Below are 21,832 nucleotides of genomic sequence, written 5' to 3' on the forward strand. Positions count from 1 at the left end.
AGTGTGGGGGGTTATTTTTTCCCACCGTAGGATCCTTAGCACCATACATAGTGCCTACATGGTAGAGTTCAGTAAATACTTGTTGAATGAATGGATGACTTCAAAGACCGAGGTTTAAAAATCATTATTTTGCCACACTCTTTAAGGAGATGGGGGCCTCAGGTCCACCGTCACAAGTCCCATTTTGAGAAAAAGCAGCATTTAAAGACACAGGCTGTTTCTCGACAGCCAGGATTAAAAGGGAGAAAAGAAGGCAGGCTGAACAAAGCATGAACTTTCTTTTCTGTGGCTGGAGCACTGGCCCGCATCATGCCCCCTGCCCAGCAGGAGGTGAGATGGCAGCCATGGAGCACAGGGCTTTCCGCTGTCAGTCACTGAAAAGTCAGGGTCAAGGTGGCCGAGAGAAGCAGAGGCAGCCAGACTTTCAGGAGCCCTGAAAAGAAAACAGTGACAGGGCAACTGCTAGTACTGCTGTACTTTTGTGCAAATTAACATAAGCTGCCTCCACTAGACTGACCAATCAGAAGAGGACACCCTCTCTGGGCTGCTCTCCTGGAAAAAGGAAGCTTCCTCCTTATCTGCCCTGAAAAAGGTGGACCGATTTGAAAAAGATAATCTTTCCTCTGGCACTAGGCTTGGTACCTCCTCAAAAGGGCAAAGGGCATTCTTGTGAAGTGCCCAATCTATTCAACCATCCTTAGAGACCTTGGGGGATAGTCACAGAGGGCAAGCCTCTTAGGAGTGCTGTGACTCTCCATCTCTGAGCTCACCAGTACTGGGCTGAACTAGTTCAGGTCAAATGCCCGGTTAGCCGGGTGGGGTGGCTCACACCTTTAATCCCAGAATTTTGGGAGGCCAAGGCAGGCAGATCTCCTGAGGTCAGGAGTTCAAGACCAGCCTGGCCACACGGAGAAACCCCGTCTCTACTAAAAATACAAAAAATTAGCCGGGCGTGGTGGCGGGCGCCTGTAGTCCCAGCTACTCGGGAGGCTGAGGCAGGAGAATGGCGTGAATCCGGGAGGCGGAGCTTGCAGTGAGCTGAGATTGCGCCACTGCACTCCAGCCTGGGCGACAGAGCCAGACTCCGTCTCAAAAAAAAAAAAAAAAAAAAAAAAAGAAAATACAAAAATTAGCCGGGCGTGGTGGTGCACGCCTGTAGTTCCAGCTACTGGGCAGGCTGAGGCAGAAGAATCGCTTGAACCCAGGAGGCAGAGGTTACAGTGAGCTGAGATTTCACCACTGCACTCCAGCCTGGGTGACAGAGCAGATTCCATCTCAAAAAAAAAAAAAAAAAATGCCAAGTTAGTGTAAGAACCTCCTTGGATCCAGGTACCAGTAGCTGTTGCATAGATTTGCTTTTCACCTAGATTTTTAGACAATTCAGTGCCATGAAAACCATGGGCCATAAAAATGCCACCTGTCCCTGGCCTTTGTGGTCAGAAAAAGCAAAGAAGCAGAGAAGCGGGGGTTCTTGTTTGGCCGTTGTGTTCACCCCAGCACTAAGCATGGTTCTCGGCACATAGTATTACTCAATGAATATTCATCACCTATTGAATGAATCTAGAAAAAGGTGTTAGAGAGGAGCCTTGGAGCTTCAGGAAGTGCCCAATATACAGATCTGGGGTATGTTCATATCCTTTGGGTACAGGCTTCCAATAAGTGTGTGTACATCTGCACACACAAATATGCATGCAGACAATTGCAGCTTTCTGTGCATCTGTACATGCAAATATAAATGCATGTATGTGACCTTGTGTGTGTGGGTAAACATGTCTGGATGACCTACATTCTCATGTGCTTATCTGGGCATGCCTGTGTCTGTGTGCACATATGTACTATTGGGACACAGCATAGGTATGTGTGCATGTGGACAGCCCTAAGTCCAGGCACTCCAGGCATTTCCACAGATACAGTTGCCTCTTCAGAGCTCAAGCCCAGCCCTCCAGCACACCCTGGGACCTCAGGGAGTTAGAAGAGCAAAGAAGCAGAGAAGTGGGGTTTCTTATTTGTTGTGTTCACCCCAGAACTAAACACGGCTCTTGGCACATGGTAGCACTCAAGGAATATTTGTCACCTTTTTTTTTTTTTTTTTTGAGATGGATCTTGCTTTGTTGCCAGGCTGGAGTGCAGTGGCGTGATCTTGGCTCACTGCAACCTCTGCCCCCCGTGGTTCAAGCCATTCTCCTGCCTCAGCCTCCCAAGTAGCTGGGAGGCGCGCGCCACCACACCCAGCTAACTTTTGTATTTTTAGTAGAGGTGGGGTTTCACCATGTTGGCCACGATGGTCTCAATCTCTTGACCTTGTGATCCACCCGCCTCAGCCTCCCCAAGTGCTGGGATTATAGGCGTGAGCCACTGCGCCTGGCCTATTTGTCACCTATTGAATGAATCTAGAAAAAAGTGTTAGAGAGGAGGCTTGGAGCTTCAGTAGGTGCCCAAGATGCAGATCTGGAGTGTGTGCATATCCTTTGGGTACAAGTTTGTAATAAGTGTGTGTATAAAATAAGTGATCTGTATACTGGGGCACATGTCCCAGCTCTTACAATTAATAGAGAGATGCATGATCTCAGTAGGACCACTCAGGTTCTCTGAGCCACTCTCCTCATTTAGAAAACGGAACTAATAACACCTCCCTTATAGAGTTGCTATGAAGCATTACAAGTTAACAGATAGAAGCCCCCCAGGAGAGTTCTGGAACAGGTCCCACTGCAGAAAGGACCTGAACTTACCCAAGCTGCTAAAAGCAGCCCTTGAGACTGTGGCCTGGACACCTTTGGAGGAAAACAGAAGGATCAGTGAATAAAGAATGCATGAGATTTGGCAAGCATCCTGACAGAAACCCCTTCAATCTACTTTTCACTTCGCAGCCAGACTGATCTCTTCAAAACCCAAATCTGATCATGTTACTCCCCTACTTCAGACCCATCAGGGGCTCTCACTGCTTTCAGGAGAAAGGTCCCAACCCTTAGCAAGAACTGCAAGGCCCCACAAGGTCTGCAGCAGCTCATCCCACACAACTCCCCTGGCCTTCTCTGGGTTCCTTTAACAGGCCAGGCTCCCTCCTGCCACACGCCCTTTGTCCAAGCTGTACTCTTGAAACGACCTTTGCAAAATTATGACTGAGACAGTGAAAGAGAGCCAACCTAGACAACCCCATTTTGGTTCTAACTTTTAAGCTGTCCTTGTTCCTTCCTGGGTGTAGGCTGAACTAACTTTGGAAGGAACTTAGTTTATAGTTTAAAACAAAGACGATAACAGCCCTTTCCAAAAACAAACCTCCTTCTTGCCTTGGGGGCTAGACTGCCTTTGTAGAACTGAGAAATTAGCTACAAGATTAGAAATTAAGGTTTAGGAGTCATGCAGCTGGAAGCCACAAGATTCTGACCCTTCCTAAACCACTCCTAAGATCAGTGCTTGAGATATTTTGCAGAGCCTGCACTTAATGGATCACCCAGATCCTACACATCTACAGGGGATTATTCAAATGGCACCTTCTTCACTGATTCACAAGCTCCATGGGAGCAGGGCCATCTACTTCTGCTCATCACAAGACCTCCAGACACAGAGTAGGCACACATCTACTACAAATATGAATGTATGTTTGTGGCCTCATGTGTGTGCAAACTTGTCTGGATGATCTACATTCCTACCTGCCTGTCTGGCCTCCCCTGTGTCCTGTGTTACATTCATCTACAAATCATATTTGTGCAATGAATGGGTGTATGAATGGGAATAGTGAAAGGAAGGCAGTCTGTATTCCACCTTGCCCCAGAGCATCCACTTGCTCCCAGTTCTTCAGAGCTCAGTAAGGTGCCAAGGTGCCAGGCTCTGTTATCCCTCTTCCTCTCCAGAAATCTTTCCCAGCCAGGAATGTTGAGGAGCGAGTGGCTCTCTTACCTTTCCGTGTGATAGGACCCAAGTTCAGGACACGGGATTGATCTATGACACTTCCACTTCGGAATCTGGTCCCAGAGCAGGTCTACAGGGAGAGGGCAATAGAAAAACACCCTCCATGAAGGAGCCTGAATGTGGTTCTGCCACTTGGAGTGGACTGCCCACCTCACAGGTGCCTTCCCCTGCCCCAGGCAGAAGTTGTTAGGAGACCTGTATACCGGGGCTCATGCAGGTCCCAGCTCTGCCATTTGTTAAATAGATGCATGATCTCAGGCAAGCCACTGAAGTTCTCCGAGCCCCTCTCCTCATGAGGAAAGGGAACCAGTAATACCTCCCTTATAGAGTTGCTGTGAAGCATTAAAAGCTAACACAGATAAAGTGGGCACAGTGCTTAAAAATGTCAGCTCCTGTTATTTGAACACAAGCTTGCAGATAAGCCAGAGCTCTTACCAGCCTGCCGCACTTTACTGATCCCACCTGATTTCCCCTGCAGCTTAGGTTTCCTGCCTAGCCACGCCCACCTCATCTTATTGCTCATTCTATCCCTCTGGTAAAAGAGGGAAACAGGGAAGAAATATTGATTTGTTTTCTTTGTGGCCAAATGTCTTTGGTTATAAGAGATGGGCTGGGGGAGGGGAGGCGACTCACAGGCTTGCACTTTTCATTCATGGTGTCACAGAGATAGACTTCACAGTGCAGGTAGACTAGGTCATAGTTTCCAGCAAACCGGAACATCTGGACGGAAAATCGGCCCTGGGAGGACTCCCCATTCTCCACCACTTGGATAGTTGAGTCTCTAGCGTGTGGGCATCTGGGAGGGTTACACATCATTTAATGTGGTTGGTTAAACAAAGATTCTGGAGTCAGACTTCCTGGATTCAAATATTGCTCTGTCACCTTTCAGCTGTGTGACCTTGGGCAACTTATTTAATCTCTGTGTACCTCAATTTCTCCATCTGTACATAAGAAATGATCGCAGCCCATGTGATAAGATAGCTGTAAGGATTAAATTCGTTAATTTCTCAAAGTGCGTAGAACTGTGTGTAGCATGCCATAGGTGCTTTATATATTTGATACTAAAGTGAAACTGTCATCAGTGCAGAGCTGAAACTATCCAAAAGTCAGCACTTCCTGATTTCCCAGCAATGACATTCAAAAATTATTAGCTGCTATGTGCTATCTACAATATGCCTGGTATAATTATAACAATGGAAACCTCTGGGTACCGAGAGCCACCGATGAAATTGGAGTGTGTGCACCCATCTGCACATATACACAATTGCACCCAAACACAGTTAGAAGGAGGAACCCAAAATAGAGCATGCAGAGACTCCCACATGTGCTGGGCTGGGTCAGGATACCCATAGGCATTCTGGGGAGGCAAACTGGGCACCCTCTCTGCCATTCCGCACTCTTTCCTCAAAGTTGATTTCGGAGGGAGGCTGAACACTGACTGCAAAACTGAGAAGGGACCTTCTGGGAGTGTTTTTCACTCTTAGCTCTGTGTCTCCCATAATTCAGATCTGGCTCCAAAAGTGCAGACTCTGCCTGGCAAGAGAAAAGCCCTGAGGTTAAGTGGACTCAACTCCTGAAAGGCAGACAGTATGGCCTGTGAGGGCTCCACGTGCTCAAGCCAACCTGGACATCCATGTGTCCCCTCCAGTCACTTTCACTGTCTCCCCGACTTGTCTCCTTTTTTCATGCCTTGTGATGTTCTGACACCTATCCTACACTGGTAGTTCTCACCCCAGCTCCCACACACACCCAGATGGAAACTTATAGACACACCCTACATTTTTTCCTGCTTCTTTTTCAAAACTTTCCAAGTTTTCCGCAATGTCCCTGCTGTACTTTTATTTTATTTTATTTTTAGATGGGGTCTTGCTCTGCCACCCAGGCTGGAGTGCAGTGGTGTGATCTTGGCTCACTGCAACCTCTGCCTCCCAGTTCAAGCAATTCTCCTGTCTCAGCCTCTTGAGTAGCTAGGATTACAGGTGTGTGCCATCATGCCTGGCTAATTCTTGTATTTTTAGTACAGACGGGGTTTCACTGTGTTGACCAGGCTGGTCTCGAACTCCTGACCTCGTGATCCACCTGCCTCGGCCTCCCTGCTATGCTTTATTTTTATTTTCTTGAGGTAGAGTTTCACTCTTGTTGCCCAAGCTGGAGTGCAATGGTGTGATCTTGGCTCACTGCAACCTCTGCCTCCTGGGTTCAAGCAATTCTCCTGCCTCAGCCTCCCAAGTAGCTGGGATTACAGGTGCCCACCACCATGCCCGTCTAATTTTTTTGTATTTTTAGTAGAGATGGGCTTTGCTCTATTGGCCAGGCCAGTCTTGACCTCCTGACCTCAGGTGATCTGCCTGCCTCAGCCTCCCAAAGTGCTGGGATTACAGGCGTGAGCCATCGTGCCCGTTATACTCACGAAAAACAAGTTTTAAAATCCCAGCATAGCAGGTATTATTTATCCCCATTTACGTCTGAGAATAGAAAAACCCAGAAAGATGAGCTAACCTGTTTCTTAAAGCTAAGAAATGGCAAAGCCAAGATTTGAACCCAAATCTCTGTGATACTCCAATCAAGGTCATGCCAACAGTTTCCAACTTTCAGTTCTTTTTTTCTTTATTGAGATACCACCTTTATGAGCATTTTCCTGTGTGTCCCAACATCTGTATTATTATTTACTTACTATTTTTCTTTAAATCCACTTGTATTTTTTACTGAAATACATTTACTTACTAGAAGAATCTTTAGGTCATGAATTCAAATGGCAGACAAGTATCACTTGCCATAAATAGAACAGGACCATACAATGAGGACAAGATCAACAAAAGAGTTGTATTAAGTTTGAGTTAGACTCTGTTAACTGCAAAATGCTCTGAAACAGACTTCTGCTTTATTTTTATTGCAAAGGGAGATTCCAGATAACAAAGACGTGTGAACATCACATTGGCACTCACCTGAAAATATTCCCTTGGTGTAACCAGGCAGAAACAGACCACTGTCTCTCAGGAATGCTTTTTCTGACAATGCAATTAAAATTGCAAATGTCTTTCTTCTCCTGCTTTGTTTCTTCTACAACCTCTTTGTCATTAACATACTATATATTTCACTTTCATTTAATCGTTGGCCCTCCCCCTTTAGAATATAAGCTGTGTGAGGGCAGAGGTTTTTGTTCCTTCTATTTACTGTGAAATCCACAGAGCCCGACACACAGCAAGCTTCCAAAATATCTTTTCAACTTATGAACGAGAAAGTGAATCACCATCTCATGGTAAGATTCATAGTCATCTAGTGCCTCTTGAGTAAAAGGTAGCACACTTGTGTCCTAGTTTCAACTGGCCCTTGGCTAACCATGCCCATGTCTTACTCCTCCCCCAGGTGCTGGGCTGCCTGCTGCCCTGGGCAAGACTTTCCATCAAGTTTCTTACCATTTTTTGAATTATAAACCCTACTCAGCTCTCTGGTGAAGCTTGTACATCCCTCCTCAGAAATAATATTTTTAAATGCCTAAAATAAAATATTTAAAAGATTATAAAGGAAATCAATTAAATTGAAGCACCATTCTCAAAATATTAAAAACATTTGCTAGCTGTGTATAGTGGTGTGTGCCTGTAGTCCCAGCTACTCATGAGGCTAAAGCTGGAGGATCGCTTGAGCCTGGGAGGTTGAGGCTGCCGTGAGCTATGATCAAGTCACTGTATTCCGGCCTGGGTGACAGAATGAGACCCTGTCTCAAAAAAACCAAACCAAATCAAACGAACAAAAAAAAAGACATTTAAAATACAAAATGCATTATATCTTTGTGTGTGTGTGTATATATATATATGTGTGTATATATATATATAAAATACATAAATATATATTTGCCAATACATATGTATTGATAATTCACTAAATAATAAGGTCTAGTGAAAATTCTAATGCTATAGTAACTAAAAAGTACTGATGACTATAAATGGCTTCACACGACCTGCTAATATTTCTGTAGTTTGTTGCCTGTATTTATAATGGATGGGAATGCTAAGGTTCAGCTAAAGGGTAATGAATATAAAGATGCAATTTTTCAGCCAGGCGTGGTGGCTCACACCTGTAATCCCAGCACTTTGGGAGGCCAAGGGGGTGGATCACTTGAGGTCAGGAGTTCAAGACCAGCCTGGTCAACATGGTGAAACCCCATCTCTACTAAAAATACAAAAATTAGCCAGGCCTGCTGGCCTCTGCCTGTAATCCCAGCTACTCGGGAGGCTGAGGCAGAAGAATCACTTGAACCCAGGAGGCGGAGGTTGCAGTGAGCCGAGGTCACACCATTGCACTCCAACCTTGGCGACAGAGCAAGACTCTGTCAAAAAAAAAAAAAAAAAAAAAAAGATGCAATTTTCCTCCATCCAAGTCCAAAGACCCCCTCTGAATTCTACCCATGAGTTCCCATGCAGGAACCTTTGCCTTACCTGTCCTGGATGATGAAGTACTTCAGGGGGTCCGTGGCATTGCTACTGGGTGTGGCATAGCAGTTGGTCATGAGCAGTGCAAATCGGGACAGGTCGCCCCCATCCAACATGGTGCCCACGTAGAGAAAAGCCTCAGTGGACAGTGTCACGGAGGAGCCTTGGTAGGGCTGCGTGTAGGAAGGGTTCTGGAAGAGCGCCATCCGCACGGTGAACATGCCGGTCCCGCCCACTCTGATGTTTAGAGCACTGCCAGGGGAGAAGGGTTGGTGAGAGGACCGGGCTGAGAACATCTGCAGATAGACCACCTTCTCTGATTTGCATTCCTAGGCAGTCCCTTGCAGTTATTTGCATTTTTATCCAGCAATAAGAGTGGAACCCACCAACTGTTGCTTTGCAAACCGCAATAAGTACACACAGGTCAACTTGGGATCTAGATAAAATGCAGGCTCTGATTTGGTGAGTATTGGGGTGGGGCTCAAGGTCCTGCATTTCTGACAAGTGCCTGGATGCTGCTGATGCTGCTGGTCTATGGATCAATCACATCTCAAGTAACACGTCCAGTCCCTCACTTGCTACTGCTATAGCCTTTGCTACCCCTGTAGCTTTCAAGATGGCAAAAAAACAAATTATTGACAGAAACACCTGGATTCCTTCTTTGGTCTCAATCTAGAACAGGTTAAAAGGTATTGAGCTATGATGAGGCCTACAACTTGCGTCCTGGCCTCCATCGTGATGTACTAACATCTATATCAGAAGATTGAGGTTTATAAATGAGTTATTTTTAACCACATTGAAAACAGCCACACTGATGTGAACTTCACTGGATGATCCAACAAAGGACATTGTAAGGCTGATGCCTCATGAAATAAGGCACATGAGAAATACTCCGAAATGTGGAAGTCCATTTTACAGATGAGAACTGAGTTATCAGTGAAGACTGGGGTGAGATGTCTAACTCGAGACAGAGAGAGGGACCAGGTGCTGTGGCTCACACCTGTAATCCCAATACTTTAGGAGGCATACGCAGGAGGATCATTTGAGGCCAGGAGTTTAAGACTAGCCTGGTCCATGTAACAAGACCCTGTCTCTATAAAAATATTTTTAAAAATAGCCCAGGGTGGTGGCATGTGTCTGTAGTCCTAGCCACCTGGGAGACTGAGGTGGGAGGATTGCTTGAGACCAGGAATTTGAGGCCGCATTGAGCTATGGTTGTGCCACTGCACTCCAGCCTGGGTGACAGAGTGAGACCTGGATTCGTAACAAAACAAAACCATAAAACAGAGAGATGTGGGCACACTTGTTGTTCCCCAGAGCCTACCAGGCCGAGGACGGGGCCACATTGCTCCAGGACACTGCTAGGCCAGGTGAGGCTCCAGCCAACAGCTTGCAATGAGCACCCTTTTTCCTCCAAGTCAGCTGTGCACCCTCATCAGTGCCCAGCATCCTTTCCTGAGTCTGGCTGGCCAAGAGAGCAGAAAACCATGGGCAAGCTTCGAAGGGAAGGTCATGGTCAAGTGGAGGCTCTGGACCTGATGTCTGAATCCCAGCTCTATCACTTGCTAGACTTTACAGCTTTGGGTAAGTCACTCAAACTTCTGTGAGCCTCAATTTCCACATCAGTATAATGGGAATAGTAATAATAATGATACCTTTATCTCCTAGGGCTGCTGTAAGAGTTTGATGAGATGTTCCAGGCAGAACACTGGCTATAATGCCTGAGATATAGTAAGCTCTCAATGAATCTTAGTTCTTGGCAGGGCACGGTGGCTCACGCCTATAATCCCAGCACTTTGGGAGGCCGAGGTGGGTGGATTGCCTGAGGTCAGGAGTTTGAGACCAGCCTGGCCAACATGGTGAAACCCTGTCTCTACTAAAAATACAAAACTTAGCCGGGTGTGGTGGTGGGCACCTATAATCCTAGCTGCTTGGGAGGCTGGGGCAGGAGAATCACTGGAACCTGGGAGGCGGAGGTTGAAGTGAGCCAAGATCATGCCATTGAACTCCAGCCTGGGCGACAGTACGAGACTCCGTCTCAATAAATAAATAAATAAATAAATAATCAATAAATCTTATTTCTTATTACAACTATAATTTTCCATCATTGGCCTGTGATTCATCCTATTTGAAGATTTTCAATTTTATTTAGCAACAGATTCCTTTTAAAAAAATAAAATAAAATATTACGTGGCACCCAGTATGAATAGTTTACCCCTGTAGGCACTCTGCCAGGGCACCTCCCTTGGCCCCTACCAAGACACTTGCAAGGAGCATAATTTTTAAAATCCTCTTTAATCAAATTCATTTCATTCACAGAGAAGGAAAGAAGTTGAGGTCCAAATATGAAATATGATTTGCCCAGCATTCCATAGCAGTCTGGACTGAGACCATTCCTGCTCTCTGGCACAACCACCCTGCCTCTTTGAAAAGTAGAGACTTTAATATTTGATTCACATCTGAATCATCTACATCAGTTTAATCTGATTCACATCACAACCATAGCTCTAAGCAGCCTCAAATTCCTGGGCTCAAGCGATCCTCCCATATCATTTAATTCTTAGAGTACTATTAAACCCATTTCACAGATGAAAATATTGACACCTAGAGAGGGACTATCAATTTCCCAAAGCCAGGCTTAATAACTCACTCAAGCTCATACAACTAGTAAGTGACAGAGCTGGGGCTTGAACCAGGCGGTGCTCTGACTCTGTCCCCCACTAACCAGGGCATAACCATCATTTATGACAAAGTCTAGATTTGAACCTGGGCTCCAGAATTCCTGGCTCTTCCACTGGGCAACCCTGATTCCCAGCCCTCACTCCCAGCTCCCTGTGGGTGGCAGTTGACAGGGAAGCTCATGGTTAAGGGGTTTGGGGTTAGAACCATCTAGGGGCCCCAGGGACCCTCTCTGGCCACACCTGACCATTGGCTGTAGGGCGGTCTTCAGGCTGACTTTCATGTCCAGGGGGTAGGAGCACGCAAAGTTGATTTTGATGTTGAGGTCACGGATGATGATCTCATCTGCCAGGTAGAGGGTGTTGCTGTAAGTGGCGTGGGTTTCATTCCTCTGTTGCAGGGAATGGGGGTGGGGGGGTGGGGATGAGAGAAAGGGGCATGAGAATCTGAGTAGGACTTCAAAGCTAAATCTGCTGGTCTCATGTCTGGCTACTTGTGAGCCGCTCTCCTAGTCTCCTTGATAAAAAGCTGCCTGTGGCCGGGCGCATTAGCTCACGCTTGTAATCCCAGCACTTTGGGAGGCCGAGGCAGGCGGATCACCTGAGGTCAGGAGTTCGAGACCAGCCTGTCCAATATGGTGAAACCCTGTCTCTACTAAATATACAAAAAGTAGCCGGGCGTGGTGGTGGGTGCCTGTAATCCCAACTACTCGGGAGGCTGAGACAGGAGAATCGCTTGAACCCGGGAGGCAGAGCTTGCAATGAGCCAAGATCGTGCCACTGCACTTTAGCCTTGGCGACAGGGAGATTCCATCTCAAAAAAAAAAAAAAAAAAAATCCCACCACAGTTAAAAACTCCCTGAACTACGAGCCAATTAATCATCTTTTCTTTATAAATTAGAAAAAAAAAGTTACAACAGCAATGACCATTCATGCGCATATGTCATGTGCCAGACCCCGAGCGGAATACCCCTCCTGAGTCATTGCATTAGTTCCTTCAGTGACCCTAACAAGTGGCGCTGCCACACCCCTGCTTCCCAGACAAGAAGACAGAGGTTCATAGTAACAGAGTCACTGAGGGATTGCCCACAGTATGTGACATCTCACAAGACTAGACTGTTTTCAGCACCCCGTGCTTCCTCTCTTGAAAACTGAAAACCATATGCCAAGTCACCATCAATGGAATTTCAAATGCCATCCTTGGAAAATGACATTAATTATTTCTTTTTGTTTGTTTGTTTTGGGACAGAGTCTCACTCTGTCACCCAGGCTGGAGTGCAGTGGCACAATCTCGGCTCACTGCAACCTCTGCTTCCTGGGTTCAAGTGATTCTCCTGCCTCAGCCTCCCGAGTAGCTGGGATTACAGGTGCCCACCACCAGGTCCAGCAAATTTTTGTATTTTTAGTAGAGAAGGGGTTTCTCTGTGTTGGCCAGGCTGGTCTCAAACTCCTGACCTCAAGTTATCCACCTGCCTCGGCCCCCCAAAGTGCTGGGATTACAGGCGTGAGCCACCATGCCCGGCCAACATTAAATCTTTCTCTTTCTTTCTTTCTTTCTTCCTTCCTTCTTTCTTCCTTCCTTCCTTTCTTTCTTTTCTTTCTTTTTCTTTCTTTCTTTCTCTTTCTTTCTTTCTTCCTTTCTTCCTTTCTTTCCTTCCTTCCTTCCTTCCTTCCCTCCCTCCCTCCCTCCCTTCCTTCCTTCCTTCCTTCCTTCCTTCCTTCCTTCCTTCCCTCTCTCTCTTTCTCTTTTTCTTTCTTTCTTTCTTTCCTTCCTTCTCTTTCTTTCTTCCTCTCTTTCTCTTTCTTTCTTCCTCTGGTAATGAGAGAGGTGGCAGGAGATAATGCTCCACTCACACAAACATTTACCTCTGGGTTTCATTTGAGGAGGCCTCTGTAGGTGAGGTCCTGATTCTCTGTACATTAAGGATACAGACCTTGCCTTCCAGGACCACTGGAGACAAATAGACCAGTTTCTGAACCCAATGCTGATGCCTACTGGCTGAGACAATCCCCACTATGGCCCTACTTTTCCCATCTGTAAAATGGAGAACTATCACCATGAATTGCTTTCTTTATTTGAAGCTGATGTTTATTGAGCACTTACTGTGTGCAGTCACTGTCCTAATCACTTTAACACATTAACTCATTCAATCCTCTCAATACACCTGTGGAGTAGGTACTATTATTTCTCCACTTTACAGTTGATGAAACTGAGGCACAGCCAGGCTAAATAACTCCCCAAAGCTTCTATAACTAGGAAGTGATAGAGCTGAAGCTTGAACCAGGCAGTGCTCTGGTTCTGTCCCCCACTGGCCAGGACGTACCGTCAACACTGTCCCACAGGGGCCATCCCGGGCTGGGGTCACTACAGACACCCAGTCCCGGTTGTCTCTGTCATTGAAGCCCGAGCACCGGCTGTCACTCAGGTACATGAAGACCTTGTCGAAGCCCAGACTCTTCAGCTGGCACTTGCCCAGCGACACCTTCATGTCATTGGCCCCACATTCCAGCCTGTGCTCCAGGAGGGAGATATCTGAAACAGGTTAGGTGGGATTGAGGGCCTATGTCTGTAGCTTGGGGGCCCAGCACATCCCCAGGGGCCAGGTCCAGCTGGCTGGGCTGACCACCATCTGGAAGTGCTCAGCATAGCCTTGAGCTGATCTGTCCCCTCCCAATGTGATGGGGACTCAAGATTGGACCTCTGACATCAATGGATACATCCACTGACCAACCACTCAGTCTTGGGTTCCCCTAAATGTGGGTTATATACCAAATGCAGGAGGGTTTTGGGGGGTTTTGATGTCCCAGCATTAAATAACAATGAATACTCGTTTAAAAAAATAAAAAGGCTAGATGCGGTGGCTCATGCCTATAATCCTAGCACTTTGGGAGGCCAAGGCAGACAGATCACTTGAGGTCCAGAGGTCAATTTCCTTGTCTATAAAATGAGAATACGCATCTCCCACAGTAGTAATAGTAGCCAAAGGAGATGATGCAAGTTACATATGTATACATATGTAACAAACCTCCACGTTGTGCACATGTACCCTAGAACGTAAAGTATAATAAAAAAAAGAAAGAGAGAAAGAAAGAAAGAAAAAGCAAGCAAGCTGCAATTACTTTCTACCCTTTTCACATCAAGGAGACAGTCCCAGCTTGCCACTAATGTCTTTAATGCCATGTACTCACTAACTTCCCTCTCTCTCTCTTTTTTTTTGAGACGGAGTTTCTCTCTTGGGCGACAAGCCCAGGCTGGAATGCAGAGGTGCCATCTTGGCTCACTGCAACCTCCACATCCTGGGTTCAAGTGATTCTCCTGCCTCAGCCTCCCAAGTAGCTGGAATTACAGGCACCTGCCACCAGACTCACCTAGTTTTTGTATTTTTAGTAGAGATGGGATTTTGCCATGTTGGCCAGGCTGGTCTTGAACTCCTGACCTTAGGTGATCTGCCCGCTGCAGCCTCCCAAAGTGCTGGGATTACAGGCATGAGCCACTGCGCCCGGCCCACTGACTTCCCTCTCAAACAGAGAGCAGGCCTCGGGCTCAGAGTTTGGGGCAGGAAACAACATCCAGCCAGAATTCTTGTTTAATTTTTTAAAAATTGAAGTATTTTTCTAATTTTTAGTATTTATTTTTTAAAATTTGTTTTATGGAAGTATTACACAACTGCTGGAATTTAGTAACCTTCTTTTCTTTTTAGTAACTTTTATTTTTACAGTTAACTTTCTGTCTAAGGTAAGCATAACTTGCCACAGACAGATGAAGTCCTGACCATCAACATTCCAAATTTGCTTAAGAGATTCAGTCCGTTAGAAGAAAAACAACTTAATAAAAGTCATGGCACAGGTAACACTTGGATAAAGCAAGTGAACCAGGGTGCCAATTGTAAAGTTGGCACTTGGATGTAACTAAAATCATGACTGAAGTCTGAAAATACTATTTTCATCTTCAATAATTGTACCTATGAGAAATCTGAGGCTTGTGCCTGGCCCAGAGTACTGAGCTGATTGGTGGACTGGTCACCAGCCCTGAGCTGATTGGTGGACTGCTCACCGGGCCGGGCCTGCGTTCTGGTGCTGCAGGAATAGGGCTCAGATGGTCTTTGGCTCCCAGATGGCAGCAACGTGTGTGCCCACTGTGGTGTGGGCCTCAGAAAGAAGGCTGGGTGCGAGGAGGTCCCCAAATCTTTGGGAGCTTTGAAGTCAACTAAAGGGAGACTCAGGGAGCCCCAGAGAGCCTCTTGCCGGCTTTAATGGGTATTAGTGGATCTTCTGTTTTCACTCAGGTTGGATATGTATCCCCTGCGTCATACCCATATGGCCCCAATCTCACAGGGGAGGAATGTGTCCCTCCCCCAGGCAGTGACATGTTTCTCAACAACCCGCTTCCTCCCCACTGGCCTCACCAGTGATGTTGAAGTCCTGTTTGCACTGGCAGTGCCATCTGCCATTATTCGATTTGCAGTCCTCGTCTATACTGCACTCCTCACACGTCCCCTCCACGGAGCTGGGGTCTGCAGGGTCACAGGGACAGACAGACAATCAATAAGGACGCACCCCCGTCCTCTGCAGTGCCTATCCAGGCCTGGGATGAGGACTGTGGGGAGACTCCGGCTGACCTGTGCAGTACGCCAGGTGACACTCGGGGGGCGCTGTCAGGTTGTAGACGTAGTAGCCGCCGGCACAGGCCTTCACCTGGACGGACGCATCCCACAGGCAGCAGTGGCCGCTCCAGTGCGCGCAGGCCTTGCGGCTCACGATGCCCTCGTCGCTGGACGGATGCGTGCCATTGAGCCACATGGGGGCGGCCGTGTTGCAGCGCAGGACTGGCACGCAGGTCTCGGCCATGCGCGCACCGCCCTGGCCCACGAAGCGGTACCAGCCGCGCAGGTCCGTGTCGCAGGCGTAGCCCTCCCCGTACTCGGTGCTGCGCCAGTACTCGTCCAGGGTGCGGTGCGCCTGGCACGGATCCGCGCACACGAGCGCGTCGCCCTCGGGCACGCAGTCCAACCCCGGCCCGCAGGAGCCCGGGGAGCACTCACAGTGCCATCCATCCCCCCGGTAGCCCGCGGGGCATACGCACAAGTAGCTGCCCACCACATTGACACATGTGGCCAGGGCGTGGCAGTGGCTAAGCCCAGGCTCAGCGCACTCATCCACGTCTGTGCAGCCGAGACCGGGCGACAGGCGGAAGCCTTCGGGGCAGACGCAGGAGAAGGAGCCTGGCGTGTTTACGCAGCTGCTGTTGGCGGAGCAGTTGTGAGCTCCAGGAATGGCGCACTCATCCAGGTCCACGCAGGTCAGTCCGTCGCCGGTGAAGCCCTCCTGACAGGTGCACGTCGTAACGGCCTCATCCTCCGTGCAGGTGGCATTGCTGTGACATTCAGAGCACCATCCTGTGGACAGAAAAGCCCAGCTTCAGGGTGTGGGCAGCTGGGCCCATGGCCACCCAGAGATCCTTCCCTCATTCTCCAGGGAACTCATTATTTTTAAGACTTATTCCCTAGAGGGCTCCCTCCAAAACAAGGAAAGAAGCAAAGAAACAAAACTCCTCTGATGATGTCAAGCCTCCACCGTTCATTCTGTGTTTATTTCATTGTATTTTTTAACTTTATTTATTTTTTTGGAGAGGGGTCTTGCTCTGTCGCCCAGGCTGGAGTGCAGTAGTGCGATCATAGCTCACCGTAGCCTCCAATTCCTGGGTTCAAGCGTTCTACTCCCTGGGTTCAAGCCACCACCGCACCCTGCCTCAGCTTCCCAAAAAGTTGGGACCACAGGCACGTGCAATCGCGCCCAGCTCCACCATTCATTTTTTGTGTTAAGCATTGCTTTCAAGCTGTCTTCTTTTAAAATAGCCACATTCCCACATTCAGAAAAGTAATGCGCAGAATTCCTATACTTTGGTAGGATTTACGGTGAGCCTGTTGCCCCTCCCTTTCTTTGCACATTTTATGTTTTCTGCCAGATCTGCTTCCCTGGCTGGTGAAATCTTCATCAGGACCCTGCTCAGTGTCGCCTCCTCTCTGCGGAGTCCTCCAACTCCACCTGGCTGGGCAGTTGTACTTTGTTCCTCCGTAATAAAAATAACCATTAAAAAAAAAAGAAGCTGTTGTTTATTAAGCAATTACTATATGCCAGGCAATAGGATGTGCACTTTTCACTCACTATCTTGTTGAATACTTCCCAAGGGCCTCATGAGGTCAGTTTTTTATGTGTCCTTATTTTAAAGATGAGGAGACTGAGGTTCGGAGGGATTAAGCCCCTTACTCCTTTGGTAAGAAGTAGAACCAGGATAAAAACGCAGATGGCAGGACCACAAAATATGTGCTTTTAACCAGGACACCGCAATAGTATTCATCGTGCCCCAATGTACTCCAGGGAGAAAATGAAAGTGGGGTGACAGCAAATCTTAACCCAATGGAATGACCTCTTAAGGTTGAAAGGGAAGGTGTTTGGATCCTCCTGCATGGGTTCAAATCTCCTATGTGATAGAGTATGTTTCTGACTTCCAATAAAGGGCCTGCAGGCCTTAGAGATGTTCTAGCCCCTTGCTTTTCAATGTGTACTCCAGGGACCCCAGTATAAGCATCGCCTGGAAGCTTGTTAAAAATTCAGCATCTCAGGTCCTACTGCAGATCTGCTGAACCAGAATCTGCACTTTAGCAAAATTTCTAAGTCAGTCCTGTGCATATTGAGTCTAAGAAATGGACTTAGAATGAAGACAATGCAAGTCTCAAGTGCGATAGGAGGATTGAGATCACCTCTGACAGGTGCTACATTGCTTCCCCCACACATTCACACATACACGTGCATACACACATATACAATGCACACACACTTTTCACTTACTTGCTTCTGAGGTGTTAGCGGCTGCAGTTGTGATGAACCAAGAGGCCACCACCACCATCAGCATCCAAGTCAGAGATGGCTGCCCCATCCTTTCTGCTCTTCCCGCTACTTCAGGTCTAGATAGCACCTGCCCAAAGGAAAGACGGGTTGGCCCTTTGAATTTTTCTCTCTGTCTCTGATGTCTGGTGTCCTGTGAACAGAGATGGATGGGACAAATGCATGATCTAACTCTCCTCCCCACAGCTGGAAGGAGTGCTTTGATTGTATAGTATACAACTCCAGGAGGTGTCACTTATATGGACTAAAAAATTGCATAACACTGCAGCCCTTGTTTTGCTGGGACTTTACCCCTTGTACTCCCCCTCCTTACCTCACCAACATCCCAGTCTTGGCTCCCCAATTCTCAGCACATTGCACATTTTGAAGAACTCAGTCATTTGGAGCAGGAAGTAGCCAGATGGAATAGTGTTCTGGACTCACCACTTTACTGAAGGCAGCTTTGGATTTTAACTGATCCTCTGCCTGGAAACTTTCAATTTGCCTGGATCACTTATTCATTCAACAAACATCTATTGAGTAGCTACATTGTGCCAAACAGGGAGCTAGTCACCATGGAGAACAATGAACATGGCAGTCTGCTCCTTCATGCAACTCACATATCGTAAAGAAGTGGCTTGAGACAAGCAACTTGAGAGGTAATTAACCTTCACAATGCATTTAAATGTTTCTGGAGTGGTCACTTACTATTTCTTCCAATTGGAAAAATAGTCCAGGGTGGATGCCAGTATTACCCCAGTGTTTATAGCAGCAAAATAGGGTGGCATGTTGGTTAAGTATGTAGGAGCTGCAGCCTGCACCTGGGGTTCAAATCCCTGCTTTACTGATCACTAACACTGTGATGTGGGTATTTCAGTTTACTAAGTCTCCGTTTTTGTCTGTGAAATGGAGATTGTTGCTTTCACAAACTGAATATCTATGATGGGCCAGGCTCAGTTCAAAGACATTCGTGTGCTCAAAGGCATTGGGTCCTAGAGCAACGTTTTCCAGATCTTCGTGACCATGATGTACTAAAAGAAAAACATTTTATGTTGCCAGGTGCAGTGGCTCATGCCTGTAATCCCAACACTTTGGGAGACCAAGGGGGTGGATCACGAGGTCAGGAGTTTGAGACCAGCCTGGCCAACATGGTGAAACCCCATCTCTAATAAAAATACAAAAATTAGCTGGGCATGGTGGTGGGCGCCTGTAATCCCAGCTACTCGGGAGGCTGAGACAGGAGAATTGCTTGAACCTGGGAGGCAGAGGTTGCAGTGAGCTGAGATCGTGCCACTGCACTCCTGCCTGGATGACAGAGTGAGAGTCCATCCCCCCACCAAAAAAAAAGACAGAAAGAAAGAAGGAAAAACATTTTATGTCATGATCTAGTGCAGTCGCTTCTGCATGTATGTGCACACACACATGAAACTTTTATAAGACAATTGATATCCTTACTATATTAAGTGATTTAATTCTTACCACAACCCTATGAGATAAGTATTATCCTAGTTTGCAGATGAGAAAACAGGGGGACAAAGAGGCTAACTGCTTGCCTCAAATTTGTATTGCTTACTGACCTATTCTATTATATTTAATTAAAAGAAGTCCCTGGATATAACCCACAAAAGGAATGATTTTATGACCCGCTAATAAGTTGCGACCTAAAACACTGCATATTGTCACTGGGATTAACTAAGATGACATATGTCGAGCAGGGCCCAGCACATAGCAAGTTGTTCATTGTTGTATCCCTGGTACCTGGCACATAATAGGTGCATAACTAATATTCATGGAATAAGTCAAAAAATAGTAGTCATTGTTACTAGGACAGAGAGGATCAAAGAGAGGAAAACTAACTTACTAAAGATCATGAAGCCAATAATAGGCAGAATAATGACTCAAATCCAGGACTGACCCCAGTGTCCAAGGTCTTAATTTCCTCTCCTACCTCCCTCAAATAGGATGGGGAGAAGCTGGGCTAGGAGAAGACAGCTGCAGATAGCCTTACCTGAAGCCAGAAAGGTAGAGTTAGTCTGGTCATGATGTGCCTCATACTTATATATACACATTTGCCCCAGGCTGGCAATCTCTCCTCCAATTAGTCTCTAGTTCTGTTTTTTGATATTGTTTTCTTGGGGGTGGAATATTTTTTCCTCCTGGCATAATGTTTGCCTAGTCCAAGCTGTGAGGTTGTTGTTGTTCTTTTTCCTAATAGCTAGAGACCCCAAATGATTGACATTGGGGGGTCACACCTGTGCCCGGAAATACAAGGTCACTGTTTCGCACCTTCTCACAGCAAGAGATTCCTTAGTTAGAAATTAACTGGGAAAGCAGTGCCAAGGTGCTGGGCTTCTTCTTGGTCACTGACAAGGGCAGGGTGGGCCCAAGGAGCCAGGCATAAGCCAGTATCTGAAGCCAGGCTGCATAAGGACAAAAGGGATATTCACTGCCCCAGACGGGAGGTGCACCTGTCTTGGAGAGGGCACCCTTCTGAAACACACATTCTCATGAGATCAGCCTTAGAATCCAGACACAAGCAAGAGAGGAGCTGAGAATGGCTGAAAGTCAGAACCAGAAGGTAGTTCAGACATTACTGGACCTGACCCACTCTGTACAACAAAGAATCAGGTCTGATGACTGGGAGGTCCCTTTGGAGGCGAAATAACTTTGCACTTAAATAGACTGACTTTGGAGTCAGTCTGCCTCCTTTATCTGGTGTTTATTGTGTGGCAGTGGGCTCATTTCTTAACCTTCCTGAGGTCCAGAGGTCAATTTCCTTGTCTATAAAATGAGAATACCCATCTCCCACAGTAGTAATAGTAACCAAAGGAGATGACGCAAGTAAAGTCGTATAGTAGTGATTATATTCATGGAAGTAGTGAAAATTCTGCTTTGCTGTTGTGCAATCACTGAGGTAGAAAATGACAGAGCCTGAGTTAAAACCATGTCTTCAGACCCAGTTCAACATACATGACATTCCAAAAATCAGTGTGAGAGTGGCTGTCATCGTGTTGAGAAAAATAAAATATGTGTGAACTTGGGCTGAGCAGGAAAATATCACCATGATCACTGCATTGATTTTTTTTTTATACTTTAAGTTTTAGGGTACAAGTGCACAACGTGCAGGTTTGTTACATATGTATACATGTGCCATGTTGGTGTGCTGCACCCATTAACTTGTCATTTACATTAGGTATATCTCCTAATGCTATCCCTCCCCACTCCCCCCATCCCACAACAGGCCCCTGGGTGTGATGTTCCCCTTCCTGTGCCCAGGTGTTCTCATTGTTCAATTCCCACCTATGAGTGAGAACATGCGGTGTTTGGTTTTTTTGTCCTTGCGATAGTTTGCTGAGAATGATGGTTTCCATCTTCATCCATGTCCCTACAAAGGACATGAACTCATATTTTTTATGGCTGCATAGTATTCCATGGTGTATATGTGCCACATTTTCTTAATCCAGTCTATCACTGATGGACATTTGGGTTGGTTCCAAGTCTTTGCTATTGTGAATTGCTCTTTTCAGGACATTTCTCCATCCTGTCCCACTCAGTGGTAGGGTAACCACTGGCACTGGTGCTGTCATCTCCTCAGGATTATGTCCAAGGAGTGGAAATTCTGGGTCAAAGAGGTAGCACAGCTGTAGGGATATTGACTCCTCTTCCCAAACAGCACCCCAGAGAATTATTAAAAATTGGTTTACAATCCCACCAACACTACTCACCAGTTCTGAGCATTGGTAACTTGCTTTCATCTTTGCCAAAAGGATAAGTGGAAACGATCTCATTATTGTTCATTTTTGCAATTCTTTGATGAAAAGGGAAGTTATCTCTTCATTTATTTACTGTTTTTTTTTTCTGAACTAGTCGTTTTTATCTTATGCCTTTTTCATGAGGCCTTGTCTAAACCTTATTATGGGTGTCTTCAAA

General features: G+C 46.6%; 1 protein-coding gene across 3 annotated transcripts; it reads right to left on the reverse strand.

Annotated features, from left to right (window-relative positions):
* Positions 1–109: 109 nt before the first annotated feature.
* On the reverse strand, positions 110–19,938 carry UMOD (uromodulin). 3 transcript variants are annotated; one of them, XM_004057293.5, is made up of 11 exons: positions 19,911–19,938; positions 17,867–17,993; positions 15,637–16,413; positions 15,424–15,531; positions 13,342–13,550; positions 11,261–11,409; positions 8,346–8,591; positions 4,543–4,705; positions 3,898–3,979; positions 2,730–2,771; positions 110–433 (listed from the first exon to the last, which is right to left on the reverse strand). In XM_004057293.5, the coding sequence occupies exons 2-11, from the start codon at positions 17,952–17,954 to the stop codon at positions 372–374; spliced, it is 1,926 nt and encodes a 641-aa protein (XP_004057341.4). In that variant the 5' UTR covers positions 17,955–17,993; positions 19,911–19,938; the 3' UTR covers positions 110–371. The 3 variants fall into 3 exon arrangements, with proteins under 3 accessions (XP_004057341.4, XP_018867707.3, XP_063556087.1); XM_019012162.4 differs by lacking the exon at positions 19,911–19,938 and adding an exon at positions 18,237–18,396 and having other exon boundaries at positions 17,867–18,056; XM_063700017.1 differs by lacking the exon at positions 19,911–19,938 and adding an exon at positions 18,237–18,384.
* Positions 19,939–21,832: the final 1,894 nt, after the last annotated feature.

This window comes from Gorilla gorilla, chromosome 18 (assembly GCF_029281585.2).
Source record: "Gorilla gorilla gorilla isolate KB3781 chromosome 18, NHGRI_mGorGor1-v2.1_pri, whole genome shotgun sequence".
In the NCBI taxonomy this organism is placed as follows: Eukaryota; Metazoa; Chordata; class Mammalia; order Primates; family Hominidae; genus Gorilla; species Gorilla gorilla.

What these genes read in the sequence shown, in the direction of transcription:
- UMOD (XM_004057293.5), bottom strand. Translation starts at nt 17,954, where the DNA reads ATGGGGCAGCCATCTCTGACTTGGATGCTGATGGTGGTGGTGGCCTCT. An exon ending in TCACCTGGCGTACTGCACAG is followed by an intron (nt 15,532 to 15,636) that starts GTCAGCCGGAGT and finishes GTGACCCTGCAG; the next exon opens with ACCCCAGCTCCGTGGAGGGG. An exon ending in TACTTCATCATCCAGGACAG is followed by an intron (nt 4,706 to 8,345) that starts GTAAGGCAAAGG and finishes TAACCCTCCCAG; the next exon opens with ATGCCCACACGCTAGAGACT.